General features: G+C 52.8%; 10 protein-coding genes across 10 annotated transcripts; 3 read left to right on the top strand and 7 right to left on the bottom strand.

The window, feature by feature from the left end:
* Window positions 1-1,386: 1,386 nt before the first annotated feature.
* On the bottom strand, window positions 1,387-2,400 carry J4E84_010464 (uncharacterized protein; the record flags this gene model as incomplete). Its single annotated transcript, XM_049393019.1, has 1 exon — window positions 1,387-2,400. The coding sequence occupies one exon, from the start codon at window positions 2,398-2,400 to the stop codon at window positions 1,387-1,389; it is 1,014 nt and encodes a 337-aa protein (XP_049239278.1).
* Window positions 2,401-3,857: 1,457 nt separating this feature from the next.
* J4E84_010463 (uncharacterized protein) lies at window positions 3,858-6,549 on the bottom strand (the record flags this gene model as incomplete). Its single annotated transcript, XM_049393018.1, has 5 exons — window positions 3,858-4,404; window positions 4,455-4,809; window positions 5,267-5,476; window positions 5,602-6,164; window positions 6,218-6,549. The coding sequence occupies 5 exons, from the start codon at window positions 6,547-6,549 to the stop codon at window positions 3,858-3,860; spliced, it is 2,007 nt and encodes a 668-aa protein (XP_049239277.1).
* Window positions 6,550-8,084: 1,535 nt separating this feature from the next.
* Window positions 8,085-9,000, bottom strand: PHB1 (Prohibitin-1, subunit of the prohibitin complex (Phb1p-Phb2p); the record flags this gene model as incomplete). The annotated part of the gene is made up of 2 exons (XM_049393017.1): window positions 8,085-8,612; window positions 8,680-9,000. 2 exons carry the CDS (start codon window positions 8,998-9,000, stop codon window positions 8,085-8,087), a joined length of 849 nt encoding a protein of 282 aa, XP_049239276.1.
* A 469-nt stretch (window positions 9,001-9,469) lies between these two features.
* J4E84_010461 (uncharacterized protein) lies at window positions 9,470-10,678 on the bottom strand (the record flags this gene model as incomplete). The annotated part of the gene is made up of 2 exons (XM_049393016.1): window positions 9,470-9,681; window positions 9,736-10,678. The coding sequence occupies 2 exons, from the start codon at window positions 10,676-10,678 to the stop codon at window positions 9,470-9,472; spliced, it is 1,155 nt and encodes a 384-aa protein (XP_049239275.1).
* Window positions 10,679-11,885: 1,207 nt separating this feature from the next.
* On the top strand, window positions 11,886-12,610 carry J4E84_010460 (uncharacterized protein; the record flags this gene model as incomplete). The annotated part of the gene is made up of 2 exons (XM_049393015.1): window positions 11,886-12,383; window positions 12,434-12,610. The coding sequence occupies 2 exons, from the start codon at window positions 11,886-11,888 to the stop codon at window positions 12,608-12,610; spliced, it is 675 nt and encodes a 224-aa protein (XP_049239274.1).
* A 900-nt stretch (window positions 12,611-13,510) lies between these two features.
* Window positions 13,511-14,354, top strand: J4E84_010459 (uncharacterized protein; the record flags this gene model as incomplete). Its single annotated transcript, XM_049393014.1, has 2 exons — window positions 13,511-13,682; window positions 14,080-14,354. The coding sequence occupies 2 exons, from the start codon at window positions 13,511-13,513 to the stop codon at window positions 14,352-14,354; spliced, it is 447 nt and encodes a 148-aa protein (XP_049239273.1).
* A 564-nt stretch (window positions 14,355-14,918) lies between these two features.
* Window positions 14,919-17,811, bottom strand: J4E84_010458 (uncharacterized protein; the record flags this gene model as incomplete). The annotated part of the gene is made up of 7 exons (XM_049393013.1): window positions 14,919-15,340; window positions 15,392-15,566; window positions 15,615-15,745; window positions 16,317-16,440; window positions 16,488-16,938; window positions 16,992-17,372; window positions 17,423-17,811. The coding sequence occupies 7 exons, from the start codon at window positions 17,809-17,811 to the stop codon at window positions 14,919-14,921; spliced, it is 2,073 nt and encodes a 690-aa protein (XP_049239272.1).
* Window positions 17,812-19,754: 1,943 nt separating this feature from the next.
* On the top strand, window positions 19,755-21,013 carry J4E84_010457 (uncharacterized protein; the record flags this gene model as incomplete). Its single annotated transcript, XM_049393012.1, has 3 exons — window positions 19,755-20,054; window positions 20,105-20,490; window positions 20,548-21,013. 3 exons carry the CDS (start codon window positions 19,755-19,757, stop codon window positions 21,011-21,013), a joined length of 1,152 nt encoding a protein of 383 aa, XP_049239271.1.
* Window positions 21,014-21,039: 26 nt separating this feature from the next.
* J4E84_010456 (uncharacterized protein) lies at window positions 21,040-21,996 on the bottom strand (the record flags this gene model as incomplete). Its single annotated transcript, XM_049393011.1, has 1 exon — window positions 21,040-21,996. The coding sequence occupies one exon, from the start codon at window positions 21,994-21,996 to the stop codon at window positions 21,040-21,042; it is 957 nt and encodes a 318-aa protein (XP_049239270.1).
* A 508-nt stretch (window positions 21,997-22,504) lies between these two features.
* On the bottom strand, window positions 22,505-23,058 carry J4E84_010455 (uncharacterized protein; the record flags this gene model as incomplete). Its single annotated transcript, XM_049393010.1, has 2 exons — window positions 22,505-22,918; window positions 22,966-23,058. The coding sequence occupies 2 exons, from the start codon at window positions 23,056-23,058 to the stop codon at window positions 22,505-22,507; spliced, it is 507 nt and encodes a 168-aa protein (XP_049239269.1).
* Window positions 23,059-23,733: the final 675 nt, after the last annotated feature.

Below are 23,733 nucleotides of genomic sequence, written 5' to 3'. Positions count from 1 at the left end.
TGTGCGCGAAGCTGTACTGTAGTAGGTAATGTTACTTCTGTACTATGGTACTCCTAATAACCTATCGCAACGAGCGACTTACAACTTCTAAAATCTATATGTACCTATACAATTAGGTCTTCTTGAAGAGAGAAGTATTGTTAAATTACGGAGCTTGGTAGCAAGAAATCTCCACGTGTACCGGCCGTCCAATACCTCTACGTACCTAGGTACATATCGATTCACTTGTCAGTGCGTCGTCTTTCCAGTGTGAGTGCAAAGATGGCTCTTTGTACAACCTATCGAGATTGTGGGACGCACAAACACTCATGGGCCGCAACACCCGCTTCCTGAAGTCCGCAAAACGTAAAGTTCAACACAAATGCCTCTCTCATTGTGCCTTATACCATCAAATCCAGCGAACTAGCCCCAATTCTAGGGGTAGTTGAAGGGCAAACAGCAATGAAAATTATCATCGAAATCAGGAATAGAAGAAACTGCGGACATTAGGACACCGTGCGACCGTCTGATATGGCGAGGCTTACGGGCAACCCAAGGAATATCGCATGCAGGCGTGTGACTGGATCGGGAACAATAGCCCAGATGCCATAGGAGGCAAGGTGGACCAAGAGGGGTACAGGGAGAGCTAGGAATACTCGATTGGTCGTTGGATGGGTGGCAGAGGCGAGTTTTGAGAAAGCGGCGGAGGTAGCTACAAGGATTATCATGAACAACTGTATATGCTTAGTGCTTCCTCTGGCTAGTAAGAGCGAGTAGGCGCTCAACTGGTAGTTCCAACAAGCAGATAGGGTATATCTGCGACTCGTCGGGTGTGCCGGATAGGGTGACGTAAATGCTCAAAATGAGCACAAAAAAGGTGCACATGAAAGCTATGGTTCCCAGAACGCTGGTGATAGTATTGTCATCACCGCCGGGGGTGGTGACCGGTCGGGTTGGCGAGCGTCCGCCTCTCTCGGATGCGGGAGGTGTAGCTATCGGGGTGGACATCTCGCTGCTGAGTCGTACCATTCTTAAGGAAGTCACCTGCAAGGAGGTGGTGAAGGGAGATGGGATAATCGATGGCCGGAAGTCAGGGATTTTGACTGTGCCATAAATTCTCCAAAAATTCTCGAGGGTGCTGTTCTTGGTAGCGGGAGGCTTGCGCTTCGCGAGGAACCGCGGGTGGGCCAATGACCCTGCGCTCGATTGCCAGCGATTACACGGCGAAGAGGCTGCATTCTCAGAGCGTGCACTTCTTCGAATGCGCCCGCATGTATTTCAGAATTCGCTGTGGTTCACCAGAGACCAACAAAGCTACAATGTTCCACCGCGAACGAACTAACGTCCCTCGCTTGGTACGTGTCATAACCTGTGCTGCAGTCTCTTCATTCACAAAATCTCGTAACGCTAAATGACCGATGACATATACTTCAAGCTTGCCTGTGCAGCGGCCTTTACCTCGTCATCGAAATGTTCTTGAGACAACTCCTCCAGACGTCTCCTCCAAAATAACCATCGCTCAGCTCCATTCTGGAACTCCCTTGCTTCATCTGGCAGTTGACCCCTTGTCCAATCCCCCAATCCCTTAGTCACAACTTCGTCGTAGACTTCGCTTCCATTGTACTTGAACATATAGGAGACGGCGGGAATGTGCCAGTCAAGCTTGATTTGATCATAACCAGTAGCTTCATCTGTGGCAAGCTGCTCGTCGCTCTGGTCGATTTCTTTCTCGAGCGCTCGGATGATGAATCGAATCGTTTTGCTGTCCACCCTAAACACGTGGTTCGCATGCAACTGAGCTTCGAGGTCCTTCATCTTCAAATAAGATTTCCGTCCAAATTCGACCAAGGTTGAATCGGAATACTGCCGGCAAATTTGGCCTGGATGGATGTCATAGTGAGCCCTCTCGTGCCAGGCCATGCCGAAGTACGAGAATCGTGCCCATGTGAGCTTTTTCCCCGCAGCAAGAGCCTCGCCTTTGTGGATGTAACCCGGCACCTTTCCGATCGCATTCAGTAGCGTAAAGATCTCTGGGACACGTGTGGATGGCCATTCCATGAGAGCGTCTATGATGACTCCCCATAAGTCATCAACAGCGAGGACCTCATCAGAATAGCCTCCTAATGCTGGTACAGGCGAGGTGGAAATTGGGTGTGTCATGGATAATGCCGCCTCATCTGCATTCATGTGGCCATCGTGGTATGCTTTCAATGCGTCGACCTCCGTAGCAAGCCAGTTGCGAAGGCTTGGGTCATGGTTCTGGGAATGACGCTGCTTCTGTTGCTCAAACCATGCAGGGCTGACATTGTGCTCGTCTTCTCTGGGTGATTCGAAGCGGTCGTGGTATAGCACGCGGACGTTGGGCTTGCTAAATCCCCGGCCTCTACCCCGGCCTCTATGATTGCTGGAGCCTCTGGACATAACGATGGGTAAGAAGAGAAGGAGAATGAAGTCGTCTTGTTGTGCAGCGTGAAGGGCAAAGCATTGCGGCACAGTCAGGCGTCCTCCCTACGCGCAGGCTCCACAATCGTAAACCCAACACTGCTGATCATGGAAACATTGCGACGTACGCGAAAGCGACCACAACGTTATGACGTCGTCGCGTTGATACTCCCGAGGTCACTTGGGCAGGCTTGGGCAGTCACGATGCAAGCGAGCGAGCAGCGTGTCGTGCATGCAGGTCCAACGATGATCGCCGCCGCCAGGCGCCAACGCCACGATTTCGCACCCTTGCCACCCACGCGATTCTAGGCCCAGTGCACCGCCACACCCGCCATTTATCATCCCATCTACCCTCTTCCATCCCATTCTCTCCCCATCACACCCACACCCACCCGTCCCATCCATCTCTGCCAACAGGCGGCAAGACACGGCACAATCAGGCATCAGGACACGTAACACGTTGCACCAAACGCGCTAACACGCTGTCACATGGCCTGGCATGGCGCCCAATCAGGTCGCGACAACGACAGTTGTTGGGTTGTTGGGCGAAGAGGAGAGGCGGGTGGGAGTCATACTTTCGGTCGACGTGGCTGCTGTGGCTAAATTTTGCCTCAGCGGAATGTTACCCAAAACTTGAAGCTGAAGCATGTGTTGAGGCGATGTGACTAAGAAGGCGAATGTCCGTTCGGAGTCCGTCGGATCATGACATCGAGAAGGCAACAACCGTAATCACAATGTTTGAAGGAAGCATAAGCCGGAAGCTGTGGAAGGCGCTTTTTAGAGCGCAAATGACGTGATGCTACGCAGTGCATACTCTGGTTCTCGCGATGCACCTCGTACTCGGATATCACACCCGTAACGGCATGAATAGCGGCACGGTTGCCTGGGCATATGCGAACGTCTGTCTAGGCAGATAGCGCACGCGCCCTTCTGCCGTAAGACATCGCGGGTAAGGCAATCCTGCTAGGCACCAAGGGCGTTGCGAACGAGGCTAAGGTGTGCATTGTTTTTGGGGGCCAAAAGCCAAACTCAACCTCATGCCGCGGCAGACGAGAAGATCACGAAAAGTGCAAAAATGAAGAGGGTTCGAGTGTTTATCTTTTAAATTACAGTACAATAGTTTCGAGTGGCATATTCCATCTATAGATTTGAGCGAGGTATCATCTGTCCGTATCCTCCACATCCATCCCCTATCCTATCCGACCCATTCCATCGCAGTCTTTGGTATCATAGCTATCGTGGGTGAACATGTGCCAGCCATGCGTAGAGTGCGTAAGTAGTATAGAGATATTACAGTTTAGGGGTGTTACAAGGAAAGCAAAAACGCTCAAGTGATATGTACAGTGAGCGACAGTGAAGTTATAGAACAGAGAATGAGGCTAAGCGGAAGAACGCCGGGAAATGCATCGAGTGACAGCAACTCAAAGTTATCATCATCACCTATGACTCTGTTGAAGAGCCATGACTGCCTGCTCGAGCTGCCGTAACCTCGAGTCCTTCTCTTCATTCTCTTGTCGGAGACGCTTGATCTCAGAGCGCATCTCATCGTTGCCACGGTCCGAGAGGCCAGAGTCAGAGCCAAGTCGCTTGCGCTTCAGACTCATCTCATCTTCCTCTCGGTAGTCCATGGTGCGGTTGTACGGTGACTCCGAGGTGCGTGACTCAGGAATGGGAGAACCTCCCTCCATCTCACGCCTGACCATGTCGCGGCGGATGATCAAGCCATGCATATCTGCCGACATTGAGGTTCTGCGGTGAACACGGCGGACATGCTCAGCGAGGTTTTCCTTCCGCGTGAAGCCGGCGCCTGAACTGCGTTTGCAGTCGTGGAACGGGCAGAAGAGGGACTTCTTGGTGCCGCCGTGCATCTTGTGAACTTCGCGTTCGTGGCGAAGAAGGCCACCGCTGTAAGTGAAGCCTTGGAGCTTTTCGCAGCCCTTGACGTTGCACTTGTAAGGCCTGTCATGCTTGTCCATGTGTTTGCTGTAAACGTCAGTGTCTGTTCGTGTGAGTCTGGGAATACTATCACTCACCTCCATTCGCACTTTCGGTCAAAAGATGTACCGCGGCATTCTTGATACTTGCACACCATCTTGCCGTCTTCGTTGCGCGGTGGTTCTTCGGCGCGTTTGTAGCTGTGGTTCTTCCGTAGTGATCCGTCGTCATCGCCGTCTTGCGAAGAGTCTACAGAAAGTCCCCTGCTGTGGCTTCGGGGCGGGCTTGTAACGATGATTTGTCGTTCGCCAGCAGTTGGAGAGGTCATAGGTGATCGAGCGCTCATGCTGACCGGGGTAGGCATATCGGTGAGCGAGCTGATGGAAATGTTCCGCTTGTGCTCGTGCGGCACTTGCATGGAAGTAGGGTTTGGCGAAAGCTCAGTCATGATGTCTGGATATCCAAGGTTGAAATACTGAGGGTTGTAACTGTGTTGCTGGGCCTGAGGCTGGCGGCTTGGTTGATATATACCGGGAGACGCGAAGGCAGTTTGTGGCTGAGCAAAGAGATCGCTTCCCGCCGCTCCGGTGACTCTAACTCTCGGATCTTGAGTAGAAGTGATCAGATGACGCGGACTGTCTTGAGGTGGCAACGTATATGAGTGCCAAGGAATTTCGTGGTCGGAGCCCAGATGCGGAAAGGCCGTTAGAGGTGGCGCAGCAATGCCTTGATCTTGAGGCGAATAAAAATTAACGGGCGGAACTGCCTGGAAGTTTGGTGCGGATACGCCATAATAAGTATCTGGATTTGGATTTGTTAGTCGCAGCTGCGAACAAGTCCAGCCTGAAACCCAGGGTAGGCAGAGAAGTCGTGACTCAACTCAAACGGACACGGGACACTAGGCACTTACTTGGTCGCGGCTCTGGGTCCGCACCTTCTCCAGCCTGACTAACCCGCAGGACTGGAACTGGCAGCCTGTCCGCAAGACCATTCAAACTCAGATCGGGCTCCCAGGTTTCCGTGTTTCGTGCCTGGAATGGAGCATGGTCCACATGGACGTTTGTCGCAGGCGTCGCATGCTGCGGCTGCTCGCCAATCAGCTCTTGGCCAAAGCTGAGGTCTGCAATGCATTAGCACCAATCGGGATAACCACAAACCTTCTTCGTGTTTTCACGCTCGACCAATCGCAACCAGTCATCCACCTGAGCAGAAGCCTCATCGGGCGGAAAGAAATGTAACACATACAGTCTGACGATGCATCGGTATCCCACGACAGATTGAGGTTGTGTAGCACGTTGTTGTACGGCACGCGGTCTTTGCCAGTTCCCTCGTAAAACATCCAGCAAACTCCCCACAGAACGGCTAGCGACGGTTTGATAGTCCATGGGAAGGTACTGAGCGCTTGTGGCTTCTCAGCGAACTCTGTAAACCAGGCCAGGAGTTTGCGCTGCCTCTTGTCGTGATCGCCGCAGAGCAACTCCTCCAGAGCCTTGCGTGCCAAGGACTCGATTAGGTCTGTCTGTAGCCGCAGCAGTAGATGTTCATAGTTGGCAATGAAGTTCTCGTCAAGGATCAGTCCGAGGTCAAGCCCTTGGGCCAAGAGCCAGTCGTCACCATACTGCCGGCGACACCCCGCAAGCACGTTGATCGCTTCGTGTACTGCCACGAGGAGCTGGATAGTTTCGTTCATGGAACGAGCCTCCAAGATCGACGCGTTGTCGTGTTTGAGAAAGAGCCTGTCGCTGTCCGCGATAGACGAGAACGCGTTTCCCGCTACATGGAGTTTGCCGTCGACGTAGCGAAGCATACTAGGCCCGCAGGTTCAGTAGTTGAAACTAAACAAAAGCTTCCGTGAACGTACTGTTGCACCTCATTCCCTAGGTTTCGACTTGCGGGAGCAGCCGAAGCCGGCGTCTGCAGGTTGCGCGACGGTCGAGTGAACGTCGCACCCTTCTGACTCTTGCAGATGCGATTGGCGACGCGACGCGACTGCTTCGCATCCTGGACGCTGATCCGTGATGGATTCTGGGCGACACTTCGGAGGCTCGGCGCGAGGCTGATGCCAAGAGGGCTCGCATCGATTGAGCCATGCTGCACACGCGGCTTGACACGACGACGAAGCTGTTTGACAAATTGGAGGATTCTAAAGGTGAGGATGATGCTCGTTTGCTTGTTGCGCTGCTGGATCGCCATTGCTAAGCGAGACGGGCGGTCCGAAGACGTAAGAAGAGACGACGTGTACTCAACCTTCGCCTCTCGCGTTCGCAGCTAGCATGTATATACTTGGAATCATCCACGGGCGGAGCACTTTGCAGAGTGCCTGCCGGTGAGCCTGCCTCGATGAGAGGAAACCGTCAAGCCACGCTGTACGGCCACACGCGGCGTGATTGGCTGGCTCCCGGCTTGTTGAAGTGCTCAGCCACAACAGAATGCCGCTTGATAACCTGGGGCATCAACGCCAGACTCGACACCACTTCTCCCACCCTATCGTTTGGACAGCCTGGCAAAAGACAAGGTCACGCATTGAGTGAATAGCGTGGCGCAGCGGTTCTCCTACCTTACACGAACACTTTATGGGCAGGCCCCCGCAAATGTGCCGTGTTGCAGTCGTTTGACCGCCATCGTTTTGTCGTTGCCTTGAGAGACAGCCTGTATTCCCACAGCACCGGTGTCGTCTTCATGCGGAACGTTCAGCGACCATCGGAAAGTATCGCTGACCGCTTGACGTCTGTGAATCCCTCGGGATCTGCGGCTAGGATGTAACGAGGTCCCCCCGCCATGATGGTGTTGCGGCCTTCCGAAACAAGGTGGAACGCAGATCCTGCATGACGTCTCATAGCTGGGGATGGTTGCGGCTGATCATCGGTAAAGAGGACTCGAACGATAAGGACGAAGCTCTTCGTGATTATGGACGTGATGTGTGAAAAAGAAAACATCTAGGCATTGAAGTTGCGGTGGTTGGATGCTTCCGATACCATCTATCTCTCACGTGGAATGAGCGACCCTCTCCCCCCAACTTCAAGTCGCCAACTCTCTTATCCGACTCAACGTACTCGGCCTCCCGGACAGCAGCATCCCAGGCCTATAACCCGGCGTCACACGAAACACCCCCACACCCCATTGCCGAATCGCAACATGTTCGCACCGAGTGTAGATCCGGCTGCCAAATGCAGACCATGCATGCGAACTATCACGTGCGGCCTCGCGGCTTCCGAAAGCCCGTTTCCTCTCGGGCAATGCATGAACAAGTTTTGAATCTTTGGGCGGAGAGATGTGTACCGAAACCTGAGAGGCCTCAGGCGGCAAGGTTTGTCAAACACGAGCCGAGGTGTAGGAGGTATTCCAGTTCTCGCGACAATATTTCGCGTGATCATACACTGGTACGTTATTCTCTCTACGATCGTTGTGTAAGCTGCTGTCTCTCGGAGCATGCTGAATAATGAGTATCGATCGGCTCGATGCATAGGTGCTGTATATTGTTAGGACAGTGTCAGCAAGGCAAATAGTGGGGATTATTCGTAGACAACCTCCCAGCCGACACTACGCCTGGTACGTGTAGACACAATGAGAGGTGAGAAGAGACTCCGGCCTTCGATTGTAGAGAAGCGTTATCATGCTCATGTCAATATATTGTACAGCAACCCCGCTGGCTATGCATTTTCGCCTTTCGTCCAGCTCTTTGTTATCTTCTTTTCCTCTTCCGCTCAACCTTGCACATCCTCAAACGCTCATGACCTCAGGCCCAGCAAGAAGCTGCCTCCACTTGAACCGCCGCCATTGCCGCCAGAGTTACCGCCGGGTAGATAGCTGATGTTGGGGTTCCTCGCCAACATCTGCGCAATATCCTTCTGTGTCTCAATGCGCCTGATTAGCACCAAGCCATCACCACTCTTGGCTACTGCCTTTGAAATTGTGTCGGCAGCCTCGGCTTCACCCTCTGCCCTGATGACGTTGGCCTGCCTCTCCTGCTCGGCCTTCTCGACAATGAAACGCGCGCGCTCGGCCTCTTGTTGTGCGATCTGCTTCTCTTCGACGGCCTTGGTGAACTCTTTGCCGAAAGTCATGTGAGTGATGGAGACGTCTTCGAGGGCAATGTTGAACTCGTTGGCGCGCTTGAGCAAGTCGGTGCGAATGCGGTTCGAGACGGCCTCTCGCTGGGTGATGAGTTCGGCGGCATCAAACTGGGCGACGATGGCTTTTAGGACTTCGTTACCGATGGAGGGCAGGACACGCTCGTCGTAGTCGAGACCGAGGTTCTACTAGCGCGTTAGATGCAATTCCTCAAGCTGCCTGCTGCACGAGTGCGGGGTGGCATAGACATACCTGGTAGATCTTAGGCAGCTGCTTGACCTCTGGGCGATGCAGCACCCTCAGTGTGAGTGTGACCATCTGCAAGTCCTTGCTGCCGGTTGTGGTGCTGATGTTGCGCGGCCTCGTCCTGACATCGAAGACAATTGCCCGCTGCAGCCATGGTACCAGAAAGTGGGTGCCCTCGTTGACGACTTGTTCCTTGACTCCCGACAGACGATCGAAGATGACGGCGCGGGTTCCGCCCTTGACATCGTAGAGGGAGCTCTGCACGACACTGGCGCCGATGGCGGCAGGAACGACCCAGCGGAAGAGGGAGGTGGGTATCGCAGCCATGGTTGGCGGGTTGTACGGGTTTGGTGTGGTGAGGCGGCGGCAGGCAAGATGCGGAGAATCGTGAGAAGTGGATGATGCTTCTACTGGAAATATGGTCCGAGCGTCTGCGGCGAACGATGCCCGTGATTGGCGCAAACACTACCACCACGGATGCAGAACGAGAACATGCCGGCGGGTTGAGGCGTCTTCATTAGATAGTCCAGGCTGTTACATGATGTTCTTACTCGTCCTTGGTACGCTTCCGTGTATGGGGAAGTCACGGAAGAGGAGCTGTCATATCAGGGAGGAGGCATTCTGTGGATCAACAAAGACACTCACGTGCGTGTCGAAAAGGATGTATTCATCAACGCCGATGCTGATATGCATATGTGTGGCTTAAAGCTCGTCTACGTACTCCCCGCCTCATCCATCACCCCCTCCATCAGCTCATTCTCATCTGAGCGACAGCCACCGGTACAAGGTCGGCTCACTACTGCTCAATAAAGCCCTTGTGCTCCTTGTGCGCCTTGTACCAGTAGCTGTCCTCCTTCTTCGGCCGGAGCTCCTCTGACAGCTTGTCGAGGATGACCGCCAGAAGCTTCTGACGGCCATCCTCGTTCTCCGCGTCCCGGTTCCAGACGGCGATCTGTACAGCGTTCCAGCGAACGCTGTACGAGATCCCGCAGATGTCGTCGTTGAAGGCTGTTGATTATTAGTCTTGAATACGTGTGAAATGTTGGAGAGGAATAAACTTACAGGCACGCTTCGTCTCGACGGCCCCCTGCAAAACGTCACCAACCGCAAGCAGGCACATCTCGTGCCAGAATTGCGCCGCCACGTCCTTGCTGACCTTGAAGTACCATGCGCCGCCGCGCGTATTCCGCGGGTCTTCCCAGACCGGCTTCACACCCAGGTGGAAGAGGTGTATCGAGTCTCGCAGCTTCAGGTTCTCCACCGGGATGTTGTTGAAGTGCTGGTAGAACTCCTTGACGGAGACGATCTGGTCTCCGAGCGGCTTGGGGCGGGTCAGGTACTCTTCTGAAGCCGCCTTGTCCTTGGGCGCGGCTTGCTGACCCTTCTCTGCCCAGAACATCCACTTGAAGCGGAACTCGGGTACTCGCACCGACTTGAAGATGTTGTTGAGCATGGCGGTGCCGCGCGCAGGCGAGGCCGTGGCCGACTGCTCTTCAGCCGATGCCTTCGGGAGGTCAGAAGTGCTGAGCACCGGGAAGCGACCAGCCATGGCGGGAGATTTGATGGGGATGCCGAGGTTGCTGCTGATGAGCTGGAGTTCCTTGATGTTGGAACGCGCGGTGAAGATGCGCTTGCTGTTTTCGATAGCGAGGTCGTTGGCGAGGTCCTCGGAGGTCTCCTTGGGCTGGACGTTGGGGACGACGAGGATGGTCTCACGGGCAATGGCCTTGTTGAGGGTGACGAGAATGCGATCAGCGGCGGCCTTGGCCTCGTACGTCAGGGGCTCGTTGGAGTAGGGTACGCCGTGCTTGGTCGCGTAGATGAGGTCTTCAAGAAGAGAGACGGAGGTGGACTTGCGGGCAGCTGCTGCAGTCCTAAGCTTCTTGCGGGTCTCGTTGGCCGAGGCAAAGAAAACTTCGCGCTCCTTGAGCTTGGCCTGGTCAGCGTTCTGAGCAGCAGAGGCCCTGAGCATGCCGATGATACGAATGGTCTCGTTCATGGTCATGGTGATGGATGTGAATGCGGTATAGGATAGAGTGATGTAGAAAGAAGAAGTGACGACTGAGTGTCTCTGAATAGATATAGAAAACTGGCGGATGGTGGTTTGCAGATTGTGGAGGCTTGTGAAGAACTGGAGTGTGATGGACGAGAGACAGTCAAGGACGAGCGATTGGAAAGTTTTTATGCTCTCCCAGCCTCCTCATTGCAAAGACAAACAATAGCAGAGAATTCTATTGTGGGCTCGCTTGAATGACGGTGGTGAAGGTGAACGCTGGAGGTGAAGACGAGTGGACCAACCAGCGCTCAGCGTTGGGGTCGATGAAATCTGATCATGCTGGCACAATAGCAGAACGCGCAAGACGATAGGAGATGCTCAATAGGGAAATATGCAATCATCTGATGCTGATGCTGGATCGGGGCAGATCGATCTTGATAAGATCCATGGATGGGTGCATGTGGACAATTCTGGGGCCGACTTTCGATCGGGTGGCAAGAAAGAGACGACGGGAACGGAGATGGATGAATTTGTAGAGATTGTAGAGACATGAGAGAATGAGTACATACCTAATATCTGATAGTCAGAAATCTCGCGCAAAGACAATTGAGCCTTGCACACGGTTGGTGAATACTGATGAAAGTCGGAGCGGGGCAGCGACACACGGACTCTTGCAGACAGCGTCACAAAAGCTATGAGAACAGGTAGAGAGGAGGATGACAGCAGCGAGACTGTAAAGATTGACGAGAAGGGGTGAGGTCGGATATGTACGAGGCCAGCTGGAGCTTTAAGAGGCTTAACCCCTCGGACAGCACAAGTCAGCCATGCAGGCGCCCGCTCTAACTACGTTTCAAGACGCCGTTTCACGACCCCTGCTGACACCAACGAGTCGCTTCTGCCTCAGGCCAATCTGCAGCCGCACGCCTTGGACTGTGGAGCATCTGACGGGATATCCCATTATTATAGATGTACTTGAACATGTGATGTGTGCATATCTGGTTGGCATTGGCTGTCGGCGCCATGTGCTGGAGAGGGCGGTGACGTAGCCAAGGGTCTTCTCCGGCTCGCTACCCTGGCGCGAGATCTGCACCCGTCTGCGCGAAACTTTGAATCTTGCCCAACTTTTTCCCCAGACTTTTGTAACCCACTTCCAAACGCGTAGACGTCCTTAAACGTCTCTCCTAAGATTACCCATATCGAACACCACGGAGGAATTATGTCGCCATACGTCCACGAAGCCGTCGCGCACCGCAGCAAACGCGTGCGCTTCTCCAACGAGCCTGAGTCCTCGCCGCCCTCGATATCCTCTGACTCCGCCCTCGCGTCGACAAACGCTGCAGACGATTCTACCACGAATGCAAGCGACTTTGGCACCTCGGATAGCGACAGCGAACTATCCGAATCGAGCGAAGAGCCCAGCAGCGACGAGAGCTCAAGCGAGGAGGAAGACGACGATGGCGAGGACACAGAGATGGAGCTTGAAGATCCACAATCACAAGACGGCGTCGTAAACCTCCGCGCCAACAGAGGCACGAAGCCAATTATGAAGTTGGGCAACGAAGATCTAGGACCAGACATTCGCGGCTTCCTCAAAGACTTTCTGCCGCAGTTGAAGGCTGCGAACGAGGAATTGGAGGCGCAGAAGAAGGCCGGGACGCTGAAGAGCCTGGAATCTGTAGAGGGACAGGACGAGGGCGAGCCGTATATTGAGATGGTGAGTTCTGGATCTCGAGGGTATCGCATGGCGTTGCTGACAGTGTCTAGGACCTTGGACTAGGCGTTCTCGAAGAGAAAGACCCGAACGTGGACAGTGACAAGGACAGCGCGAGCGATGCGGAAGACGGCGATAAGGAAAAGGATGTGTTGGGCAAGCTGATGGGGCGCGAGAAGAGAGATCCTGCGAGCATCGAGGTCGTGCAAAACACAACAGAGTCAACATGAGATGCTGGCCAAGATGATTGCCGTCATTACGGGCGCCTTCAGAAACGGACTGAGCTACGGATACGACAGTGTTTGCGCGCGATCCGCATGCTCATACTGAGGCCTTCACCTATCCAGGCACTGGTTCGCCTGTCAAAGGCCTGATGTGTGAAGAGCGAACGAGATTCGGTATAACCCCTCACCTGTGGCTCTGTGCGGAAGCTAATGTAGCATAAGGATCACGCAACCTTCCGGTATGCTCTTCAATGTAAAATGTAGACATTGCAGATATGGGACCTAGGCTCGGAGTTGAACGACTGGATATCAATATCACGCATACACAATCACATACTGCAAGCACGCAATGCTTCGTCCTGTGAAGAACCCACGATGCATTGGTGGCTATAAGTAGCCGCCCCAGCACTTACACTTACTCTTCCTTAGACCTCACAGACAACGCATACACACACTACCATTTACAGCATCATTCGACTATATCGACAACAAACTTGATCATCATTCCAGCTCCACGAGACACGACTACGCTCAACGACCGTATCTGTCCCTCGTCAAACACAGTTGGGCCCAAGCCTCTTTTCTGTACCATCAGCCATTATGAGTGGAGTACCAGGTAGGGGTAGGGGTAGGGGTAGGGGTTCTGGAGACAAGGATGATGAGAAGAAAAAGGCTGATGAGAAGAAGAAGGCTGATGAGAAGAAAAAGGCTGAAGAGAAGAAAAAGGCTGATGAGAAGAAAAAGGCTGATGAGCAACACCGCAAGGAAGCGGAGCAAGGGCAAAGACCGATTCCTCAGGGGAATTTTGCGGTGACATCCTCTGGGAAGTTTGGAGCACCAAAAGCACCACCCAGCTATATGACATCCTCTGGGAAGTTTGGACCACCAAAAGCAGAACCCCGCTATATGGGTGAGCAAAAGAATATCTCGGTTGATTCAGCGTTCAAGACGGCCAGCTCAGTGTACAATTCTAAGACTGGGCCTCCTGATTATGCCCATGGACCCAAGAAACCCGCCGTGGACCCATTCTACAACCTGAGCCAGGGCTCTATTGAAACAGGAGCAAAACTGAAACCGGGTAGACCACGACGTAGAGTTGCTACTGGCAATGCACAGCCCCAAGGTCCACAGCTGGGCCCTGCTTACCCTACAGCTCCGTCGATACCACAAACACGGGACACGTCGCATACTCATAGCTTCCAGCAGCCCCCGCAGCAACAATTACCACCCATATCGTCGATTTCTCATGCCTCTCAAGCTCCGACAAAATCACGAACATGGGAAATACCACCCGCTCAAGCAGATGGGTCACGGCGGCCTCCAGTGCCACTAGCAGTAATGCCACAGATTTCCAATCCCACTACAACTCCGGCGAGATCACGAACATGGGACACGTCGTATACTGAAGCAAGTAGCTTCCAGCAACCCCCACAGCAACAGCCGCCTACGTTTGTGTCACATTACCCCCTAGCTAGACCGGACACACAGCAAACTCAACCTCCACGTGCCTTCCAGCAACCCCCACCTAGACACGAGCAAGGTTACGCTGAAGAGTATGATCCACATCACCGTCAAGGACATGTCCCCCATCAAGCTGCTGCCTATGGTTCACTGCAAGGTTCATATTCCTATGACACACAGCAACCCGAATATGACGCACGCGAAGCATATCCAGAACCTCCTCGTCGACGACAGACAGACCCAAGTTCGGACATGTCCGCGGCTGTCACTCGTCCTCTTGAGACTCTGAGCCTAGACCAACGTCCCTATCTAGAACAACCACGACAACCTTATCAGCAACCCTCGTTGGGCGCGACGACGTCCAGTCGACCCGAAAGGCTGAGACACACCCCGCCATCTGACCCTGATGAGCGTGCAACCCAGCGGCGGAACACAGGAAACACAGAGGGAAAGAAGGCTGCGAGGAGATCGAACATTCACGATCTTATGTAAGATCGACTTTCATGGAGAGGATTCACGAATAGATCATATTGACATCGTTTTATCGATTGTATACTAGAATGATTGTGTGGGCAAGGACGCGTGAGTCATGGGTTTAGAGCTGGCTCTAGACTCGAGAGGGAGGAGGGGAGCTCGAGTGTTTGCTACATTGTTATCTTCGGCAACATGTCTTGGTTTTTACATATGTACTTAATATTGTGTAACTGTAGCATAACTTAATATCGATTCAGCGAAATAGCTTTCGCCCACCCATGTTACATGCAGTTCATGCCTAGCCCCCACCTTTCAACATGCATCGCTAACGCCTCAAGAATGCCTCATTCTCACCACCTTCCCCTCCAACAGTGCTCTTCTAATGACCAACACCCCCCTTCGCCCACGTCGCATCAGCATTCTCATGAATCTTCGGCACCTCAATATACTCCCTCACCCCCTTCTTCCTCTGATAATCGCTATCGAACCGCTGATCCCTCTCCTTCAGCCTCTTCTCAAAATCCGGCATCTGATCCGCCGCCGTATAACTCGTCATCAACTGCGGTGGTCCCAGCGGCAACTTGTCGCCACGGTCAGTCTGCCAGAGATGGTAGATCTTGCCGTACAGCTCGACGACTTCTTCCATCTCTTTGTTCTCGGCTACTTCCCATGCGGCTTCTGGTACGCCGGTTGGACGCGGCATGATTAGCATTCCGGACTTTACTTCGAAGACGTGGGAGTGCCAGAGCTTTTGCTCTTCGGCGTCGAGGGTTGAGTAGAGTTTGGGAGAGATCATGTACTCTGAGATTGTATTAGTATGAAGTCTTGCGGTTGAGGACGTAGGATGCTTACCGATGCCGATGATTCGCGCGCCTTTCTCGGGAGAGTCGTAGAGGATGCATTGGCGTACTTCATCGTTCAGGTGCGCGCAGTAGTGGTTTGATTCGACTGCATCGCGCTTGGGGTCGTGAGCATACGCGTGGAAGGCGTTGAGGTGAGCGCATATCCTCTTGACTGGTGCGAAGTTCTGTACAATTGGTCAGCGTAGTCACTACACGAGCGGAATTATGCTTACCTGAGTCATACCAGCACCGGTTTCAAGTGTGTTGTTGTATGCACTCTCAGGCTCACCGGCCGTCTTGTTGTTCACGGGAAGCGAGTCCATGTTGTGTTCTGGGTGATATTGGTTCTCGGTGTTGACTGATGCTACGACTGGTAAGGCCTTAGATATATGAACTTTATCCTTGCTCTCAATCTCAGTCGCCTGTTGAAGTCGCCGATGATAATCGCCGTTTGGGAACAGTTATCGGCGTCTCAAATGGCGAAGTTTTGAGAATGCACATGGGACCATGAACAGAGGTTGACGTCATGATGACTTTTGATTGGGTAAAACACCGGACCCTGCACCCCGAGATTTCTTCTTGGGGAAGCAAAAGCCGACCGACGAAGACAATGCATCTTCAACTAAGTCATTATCGGCGTCTTCTCTAAGGTAATTATCTCGTTGATTTTGGCAACCACAGGGAGGCCTGAACTTGCTTTGGAGCAACACAACACTAAAAGTTGCTAAAAGCGATCTTTCGAGGTCTAACCGCGCACAACATGGAAAGCTCAGTACAATGCATACAACTTCTGAATGTGCGTTTCGGCTGGGGCGATGACCAAGCGTCTCCAGTATTGTCTATACTCTAGACTGCGACGGTCTTGCACATGTAACCGCAATACTGACTATATCTAAGAGACTAAGGTGTAGTCGAACCTCTTCGTTTGAACCTACACTCAACACCAGTCTGGACGTTGAAAGAAGCATTGTGCGTTTTCCATGGCTTGTCATGTGCCATCTCAAAGTCGAACCGATGCAATACCTCGGCAGTCACTTTGTAAATCTGTGTCAAAGCGAGCTGTGTATTGTTAGTATTTCTCTAGTATGTGATCACGGAGAACTCACGGGTCTGCCAACGCATGTGCGTGTCCCAGCACCCCAACCTAGGATTGTCTTCTCCATCGCCCGCGTACGATCTTCACTCTGCAGCCATCGCTCGGGAACGAATTCTAGCGCATCTTTTCCAAATATGTCTTTGTCGTGCGAAACGATTGAAGGGTTCATTCCAACTGTGTAGCCCGCTGGGATGTACTTCCCGCACAGAGTGATTCCTTCGTTCGGAGCGTACCGAGGCATCGATACCGAGAATGGAGAGAATAATCTCAGGGCTTCCTTCACAGTCGCTACGAGGTATGGAAGAGAATATACCTGACTGTACTGTACTGGTGATGAGAGGGCACCGTTCTCAAAGGCCGCATCAACTTCTGCGCGCGCCTTTTCCAGTTTATCGGGGTTCTTCATCAAGAAATAGAAAACGGAGCGCATTGCGATGGACGTGCTATCAGCTCCAGCCATGCTAATAACAGTCAGCATGATACTCCAGGGTAGCTGTTCTGTCAGTACACATACATTGCAACCCACATGTCCGATGTGATCTCTCTGTGCGAGTAGTTTACTTTCTCTCCCTTTTCTTGCACAATCGCCAGAAGCTGAGAAAGTAGGTCGGGTCGCTTTCCCGTCACTTCAAGGGTTCTCTCGGTAGCTGTCTTCGTCTCTATAATCGCAGTCTTCTTGATATCCTCCACCGCCAGCACAGCCTTCAGTAAGCTCGGAATGCACACAGCGACCAAAAGCAGAAACGGTCGTATGTAGTACGGAGTGACTGTCAGAAGTGTAAGAAATGGCATCGCAAGATGGACCGAGTGGATGTAGTTGTTGTAATCGATGCTGTCCTTGAGAAAACCAAAGGCTTGACCGAAGAAGGCGACACCGACGCTGTCAAAAGAGTACCTAACCACAAGTTAGACTGTGAAATCGGTGAAAGCTAATTTGTAACTTACATCTCGAGCCAAAGACCAAAGTCAAATACTTCGTTGCTATCGGCGAAGCTACCCAATCGTTCAAGAAAGAGTTCCAAGGTCGCATCCAGATTCGGTTCGTTTTTCAGTATGCTGGAAAGGGAATAGACACCTCCAACAATCCTTCGATACGCTGCGTGCGCTTTCTCGTTGGTCTGCGTGAACAAGTCCGGCTGGCTGTTTAGTCCTGATGGTCGCCATGGATTGTACCAATCCGTCTTTTGTAGGGCCTTTTGAACCGGGTAGATGTGTGGAATGGCCGTGGTGTCGGTCGTCACTACCTCATCGGGTGCGATTCGAATGATGGGGCCATATTTCTGGTGAAGAACGCGCTCGATAATCTCAATGTCGCCTTTGTGATGGTGCCACATAAGCCATGTTCGTGATACCGATGCCCAGAATGGTCCTGGAACCTTGGCTAGTGGATGGAGGGTTCGAGTATAGATGGTCCAGACGAGATAGTATGAGACGAAAGATGTAGAAAGGTAGATCAAGAGGACAGATCGAAGATGTGCACCCAGAAAAACATCATGTAGAAGCGTCATGTTGCATATCCCGACGTTGGAGGACAGAAACACCACGCGAACGATGGTGGAGGGGACAGACGGAATTATCTTCCATCGTCGCTCATCGGTAACTGCAGCACTCTGCAGCCAACCCTTTCAGGCCCCCGATAGCGAGCTACGACTCGAACAGGCCGTCCCAGTATACTGAAAGGAGAGACGATGCCGAAATGCGGGTCTCTCTACTGTGGGCACGCTGCAAGTGCCGGGGCGTACCGCAGACCCTCGCGTTCTGGCCATGGTGTGCGCTTTGCACGAGTCGCAAAAGCAAACTTGTGGTGTTCTCAGCTTCGCCAGCTGAACAAAAGTCGCTTAGGAAATCCGCGAACTATTCGTTGTTCGATTTGATGTGTCCAGACTGTCCAGCATCGCTTTTTCTCATTGCCATGTGGCGGGAAGTCGGAAGGATGCTGCCGCGCTCGGAATGGCCGAATGGGGTTTGCTTCTGCAAGGGGGTCCACGGCAGCACCCTAATCGCAACACCCTGTTCATAGCAGGCTCAGCCGCCGTCCCGAGTCGCCTATCCCGCCTGCCGCCTCCAGAGTTTTGCATGACTTGTGACTTCTTCAACTTTGCTGTCGCCTATCGACGCAGCTTACTCGTGTGTCTGTTCACAGTCTCCCCACGCTGCCACGAAGCGAAGCGAAGCCAGCCCTCCACACACCTACCGTCCTCCAATGCCGCCTCAATTACGCCAGGGATGCATAATCGCGAGGCATGAGACTATAGTCTACAGACGCGCAAGCCCAAGAGCCGCTACTTAGCTCACAACAACGTCTAGACTATCAATTTGACGTTGTGTGGATATCTGGACTTCCGCGGGGAGCCAATAGGATCTGAAACCGCGATGATGGATGCACAACCTTGAACGCCTCTCCATCTTTTTTCCCAGGGCACCAGGAATACTATGGTCGTGAGGGCAACGCCGTGTAGTAGGCATTCGGCCCTATGTACACTGGCGTAGCCACGCATTCTAAGAATTGATCGGATTACTCACTACGCGGCTTACTACATCTTCACAAAACAACTTCCGCATCAATATGTACATCGGCGAGGACTCAATTCAGCTAGGTTTCTGATCCCATTAACCCTTTCGGTAGTCCCCGGGTGCCGAGCCGCCTGGGACGGCACGTCGGTCATGCAGCCTGCTCGGTAGAGTTCGCCTCGAATCCTACGCAGGTCAAGCAGAAACAAATTCTCCTGAATATCAACTGGGATATCGAATACCAGGATGCTGGTAAGGATGTACGGAAACGTGCTGATGATACCCAAGATTCGGGATGGCATTTGGCCATGGCTGCCTTTCTTCTGCTTTTTCACCACCGTCGTACACTATATGTATCAATGATCATTGAACGAGGATCGACAGCTCGTCATATTCGTGGCTCACCTTCTTGGGTCTTTTATACTACTCAACATGCGGTGGAATGAGGTGCTCGTCATAGGGCTCACAACATTGAGTAGTTTTGTTCATACAGCTCTAGCACAAGATGGCTTGAACATGCTACCGCCATGCGCCGTAAGTCCTTGTTTCTCCTCCACTTCTATGAGAGCATATCACTGACAGTACTAGGCAAAATGCTTGCAGAATGCTGTCACTGCCCAGACAACATGCGCACCTACTGATGTGCAATGTATCTGTGACAATGAAACCATAAACGCGGCCATCCAGACCTGCGTGGGTGGCGCTTGCTCAGTCAAAGAATCCCTCAGTAAGAATCCCCACCAGACTCTACATCAACCGCGCTGACATGAGGCTCACAACAGCTGCTGTTAACGTTACTTCCACGATGTGCGAGAGGCCTGTCCGAGACCGATCCAACGTCATATTCTTGACGGGTATCACTGCAGGTTCCGTTGCTCTCGCCGCCGTCACCGTTCGCACGTGGTCCGCAATCAGTCAGAATTCGTTCGGCCTAGACGATGTCTTTGCAATAGCAGCCGAAGCAGCGTGTCTCCCTGTGACGGTGATACAATGTTACACGCCGAAACTTGGTTTCGGGAAAGACACTTGGGTAGTTCCCCATGGCGATATCTACAAGGTTTTGAGGGTAAGCACACGACACTCAATGTGTTTGGATGACTACTGACTGCTCAACAGCTGACCTACGGCTCCCAAATATCCTACTTCCTCTGCTGTGGGCTCACCAAGCTCGCTTTCCTATTCTTCTTTCTCCGGATCTTTCCCTCCGAGACGACCCGAAAATGGATATGGGTGTTCATCGTCATATCAGTGCTCTGGACAATCGCATTCGCATTTACAATGACCTTCGCCTGCAGACCTATCTCCGCAGTATGGACTTCATGGGATGGCACGAGCACACCGGATTACTGTATAAACCAGAATCTGTTCTATCTGGTAGCAGCGGCGTTCAACATCGGCCTGGACGTCGCGATAGTCCTGATACCGATCCCGAATCTGATGACGCTGAAGCTCAGTCCGCGTAAGAAGGTCTTCCTCAGCGCAATCTTTGGCGTTGGTGGCATGTAAGTCAATCCATCTACTTAGTAAAGTATCGCCGCATGCTGACAAGAGTACTTCAGTACCATCATAGTGTCCTGCATCCGCCTCAGCGCCGTCGCCAAATACGCCACATCAACGAATCCCATGTACGACAACCTTATGTCCGGCGTATATTCCATTCTCGAGATCAACGTCGGTATAATATGCGTCTCCATGCCAGCCTTCCGACGATTCCTCGCTCAGTTAGTACCCAAGTGCTTTGGCACGACGCAAAACAACTCGGATCCAAACGAAGACGACGACACGCCCAATCGGCCATCAAAAAGGAGAGGCAAGCCCAGCAGAAGCATGCTGGATGCAAGCTTGTTCAACACTACGATGGCGAGGACGGTAGACGATACGCTAGAGGGTGTTGGAAAGGCGGATGACGAAGTGCACCTTGTAGAGCTGCGGAGAAGTGGATCAAAAACTTCGACGCAGAACCTGGATGGAAGTCTGCGAGGGCACGACGAGGAGAAGATGCCTCCTAGCTACCACGCTTCATGATATTACGAATTTTGCTGTTACAAAGCTTACGACGTCTTCCTGAAAACCATCCCAAACCAAACATTTGTACCGACCCACTTCCAACCCCTCTCTCCCACAGCACCACCCTCAACGTCCCCCTTTCTCATCTCCCGCTCGTGAACACTAACTACTTCAAGCCCCGCAGTCTTGGCTGCCGCGGCAGTCTCTTCCACTGTGTAGACATAACTACTTCCCCTAACCTTGACACCGTCTGCATTGACGAAACCAGCTTGACTGACGCGTCCCATGTCCGCGTGCATGTTTGTGACCAACGCCGTGCCACCAGGTAAGAGCAATGCTGCTAACGTGGCGAAGTAATCCTTCAGTGGGATGTGCTCCAGGACTAGAGTGGATGTGACGGCATGGACGGGTCGCAGGTTTGATACCGCAGGTAGCGGAGAGGCTGATGGATTGTCGACAGTTGGAAAACAGTCGCAGCACTCTAGCCTGGACCGTACCCCTTGTTGGTTCTTCTCCTTCAACAACGGCGACAGCTTCTTCGCAGCGACATCTAACATGCCCTGTGAGAAGTCCAGACCAGTGACCTTAACGCTCTTCCCGTTCCAATCGTATCGCACAAGTTTTTCCGTGTTACGTCCGGTACCACATCCTAGATCCAGTACAAGGAGCTCTTGTTCTGTTGCAGTGCTGTTCTTGACTTGGGATAAGAACTCTGGAAGGAGGGCCTGGAGCTCTAGATCGTCAATCGCTTGCAACATGTTGCCATCGGTGTCGTAGATGGCAGCCCATTGGTCGTAGGCGGCTTGAGTCGGAATGTGCTGGACTGGAGTTGAAGGCTTTTGTGGAGCCGTGGTCGGTTGTAAGGTTTGGGTACGCTTTGCCGTTTGTTGGCCGTCCACAGTTGAGTCCGATTCAGTGGTCGAGAAAGAGGCATTGGCGGCTGCGTTGACGTCAACCAGGGACGTGTCAAAGGTCATATCGATGGATGTTGGCTGTGTCATGTTGATAATAGTGCTCTCGAATGTGGAATGGAAGATAGGTTGCTGATTGTAGATGGTGGTTGGTTGGCTGGGCCTGGACACAGATGACGAACAGTTACTGCAGATCTGAAGTGGGGTAAAGTTCCTGAGGATTGATGCTTTTCCTGCTCGGTGCCTGAAGAAGTCTTATATGCCAACCTGCTCCAGCCAATGACTCTTCTGAACGCCCTCTCACGCCCAGTATGTATCCAGCATTACCCAATTAGGCGATATGTCGTGCAGCTCTCCGTAGCGTGAGTCACATCTGCATCTGCTGGGTTCTGGGTCGCGCTAACCTGCCCCCGGCGTCCGCCACGTCCGAACTTCACTCAACATGCGTTCGGTCCTTCCAAGCTAGCACGAACAGAGCTGATGAGAGGTAGACCTCGCGCAAGCGCGTAGTCGCTGTTTCGTGATGTTCATGGCTGGACTTCGATGAGAGATTCGTACAGCGTTCACTCCATTACTGCTCCCGGGTATCTTCCTACACTCAAGACCCATCTTCAAAGTATCTAGCAAGTATCCGGTCGCGATGCGTGACCAGGCGTGTGCGCGTCGTTAGCGCGTCGCGCAAACGCGTGTCCACCCAACCCTTGCCCAGTTGCTCATCCAATAGCAGATGTGTATACGCAAAGACATTAGCATCGAACAAGCCCGGTCTATGCGCGCCGAAGAACCAGTCGTCTTTACCCAGCAGCGTCTCTAGTGTTGCGAATGCCTCGTCTGCCTGGTTGTACAGCGTCTCGTCGTTGATTATGCTCGAGAACTTGAGCAGTTCGGTTTCGGCGGCGAGACGTAGTTCGCGGGAGATCGTGAGGCGCACGAAGGGGTTGCGGGAACTTGGGAGGATGTAGAGGGGTTCGGCGATGGTGGTGAAGTTGGGAGAGAGGTAGACAGTGTAGAGCTGGGATATGTTAGCCATGAGTTGAGTGTCCCTAGTGATGAACGTACCCAGGCTCTCCGTATTCGATGGTCTAGCAGACTCAGGTATGCTTCGTAGCGCGGATCTCCAGGCTCTTCTATCGCCTTCTCACTGTTGTTCATGGCCCATCGTTGCAGTTTGCTGGAGGGAACAGGCTGTGTTCGCTTGTACGGATCTGGCGAGGACGGTATTACAAAGGGTAGCGAGCCACTGGGAGAAGCATGGTTGTTTGCTGAGGCGACTTTGAAGGGTATTTTGGAAAACTTGAGGTAAGCCTGCGACCATGTGAGCTTGGTGGTGGGGGTTGGGCACCTATCGCATTGGACTGACCTGCCACTTCAAACACGCTGGGTTATGCGATGGTGCGCCTCGAATTGCTCCTCCATCTGTAGTGAATACATAGAGTACATGGGTGTCGTGATGTTGTGGTGCGCGTTGTGGGAAGTCGTTGACGGGATACGTGATGAGAGGAAATTGGTCGAACAGCTGCTTTATTGGGGTAGGGACGGAGAATAGGCTGCGCGACGATGGTTGTCTTCTAATGCTTCTAGCGGAAGCGTTGTCATCGTCGGGTCGCGACATCATGGCTATGCGTGGTGATGCTGGCGATGATGTCGCAAAAAGTTGATGATGCGGCGGCCTCGGAGGAGAGCCCGCCGATGTCGTAACTGCGCGCTGCGACTCCCCTCAGCCCGCACGAAAGACATTCCCTTAACACCAACCAGACAGTTCGTCCTTTGACCTTACCACCTGCATGCATATCATTTATCCAAAGCGAGAGATGGTACATGTGGACC

The sequence above is a fragment of the Alternaria hordeiaustralica genome (genome assembly GCF_023758085.1).
Source record: "Alternaria hordeiaustralica strain BMP 2776 chromosome Unknown scaffold_41, whole genome shotgun sequence".
NCBI lineage: Eukaryota > Fungi > Ascomycota > Dothideomycetes > Pleosporales > Pleosporaceae > Alternaria > Alternaria hordeiaustralica.
This window is presented reverse-complemented; position numbering and strand designations above follow the sequence as displayed.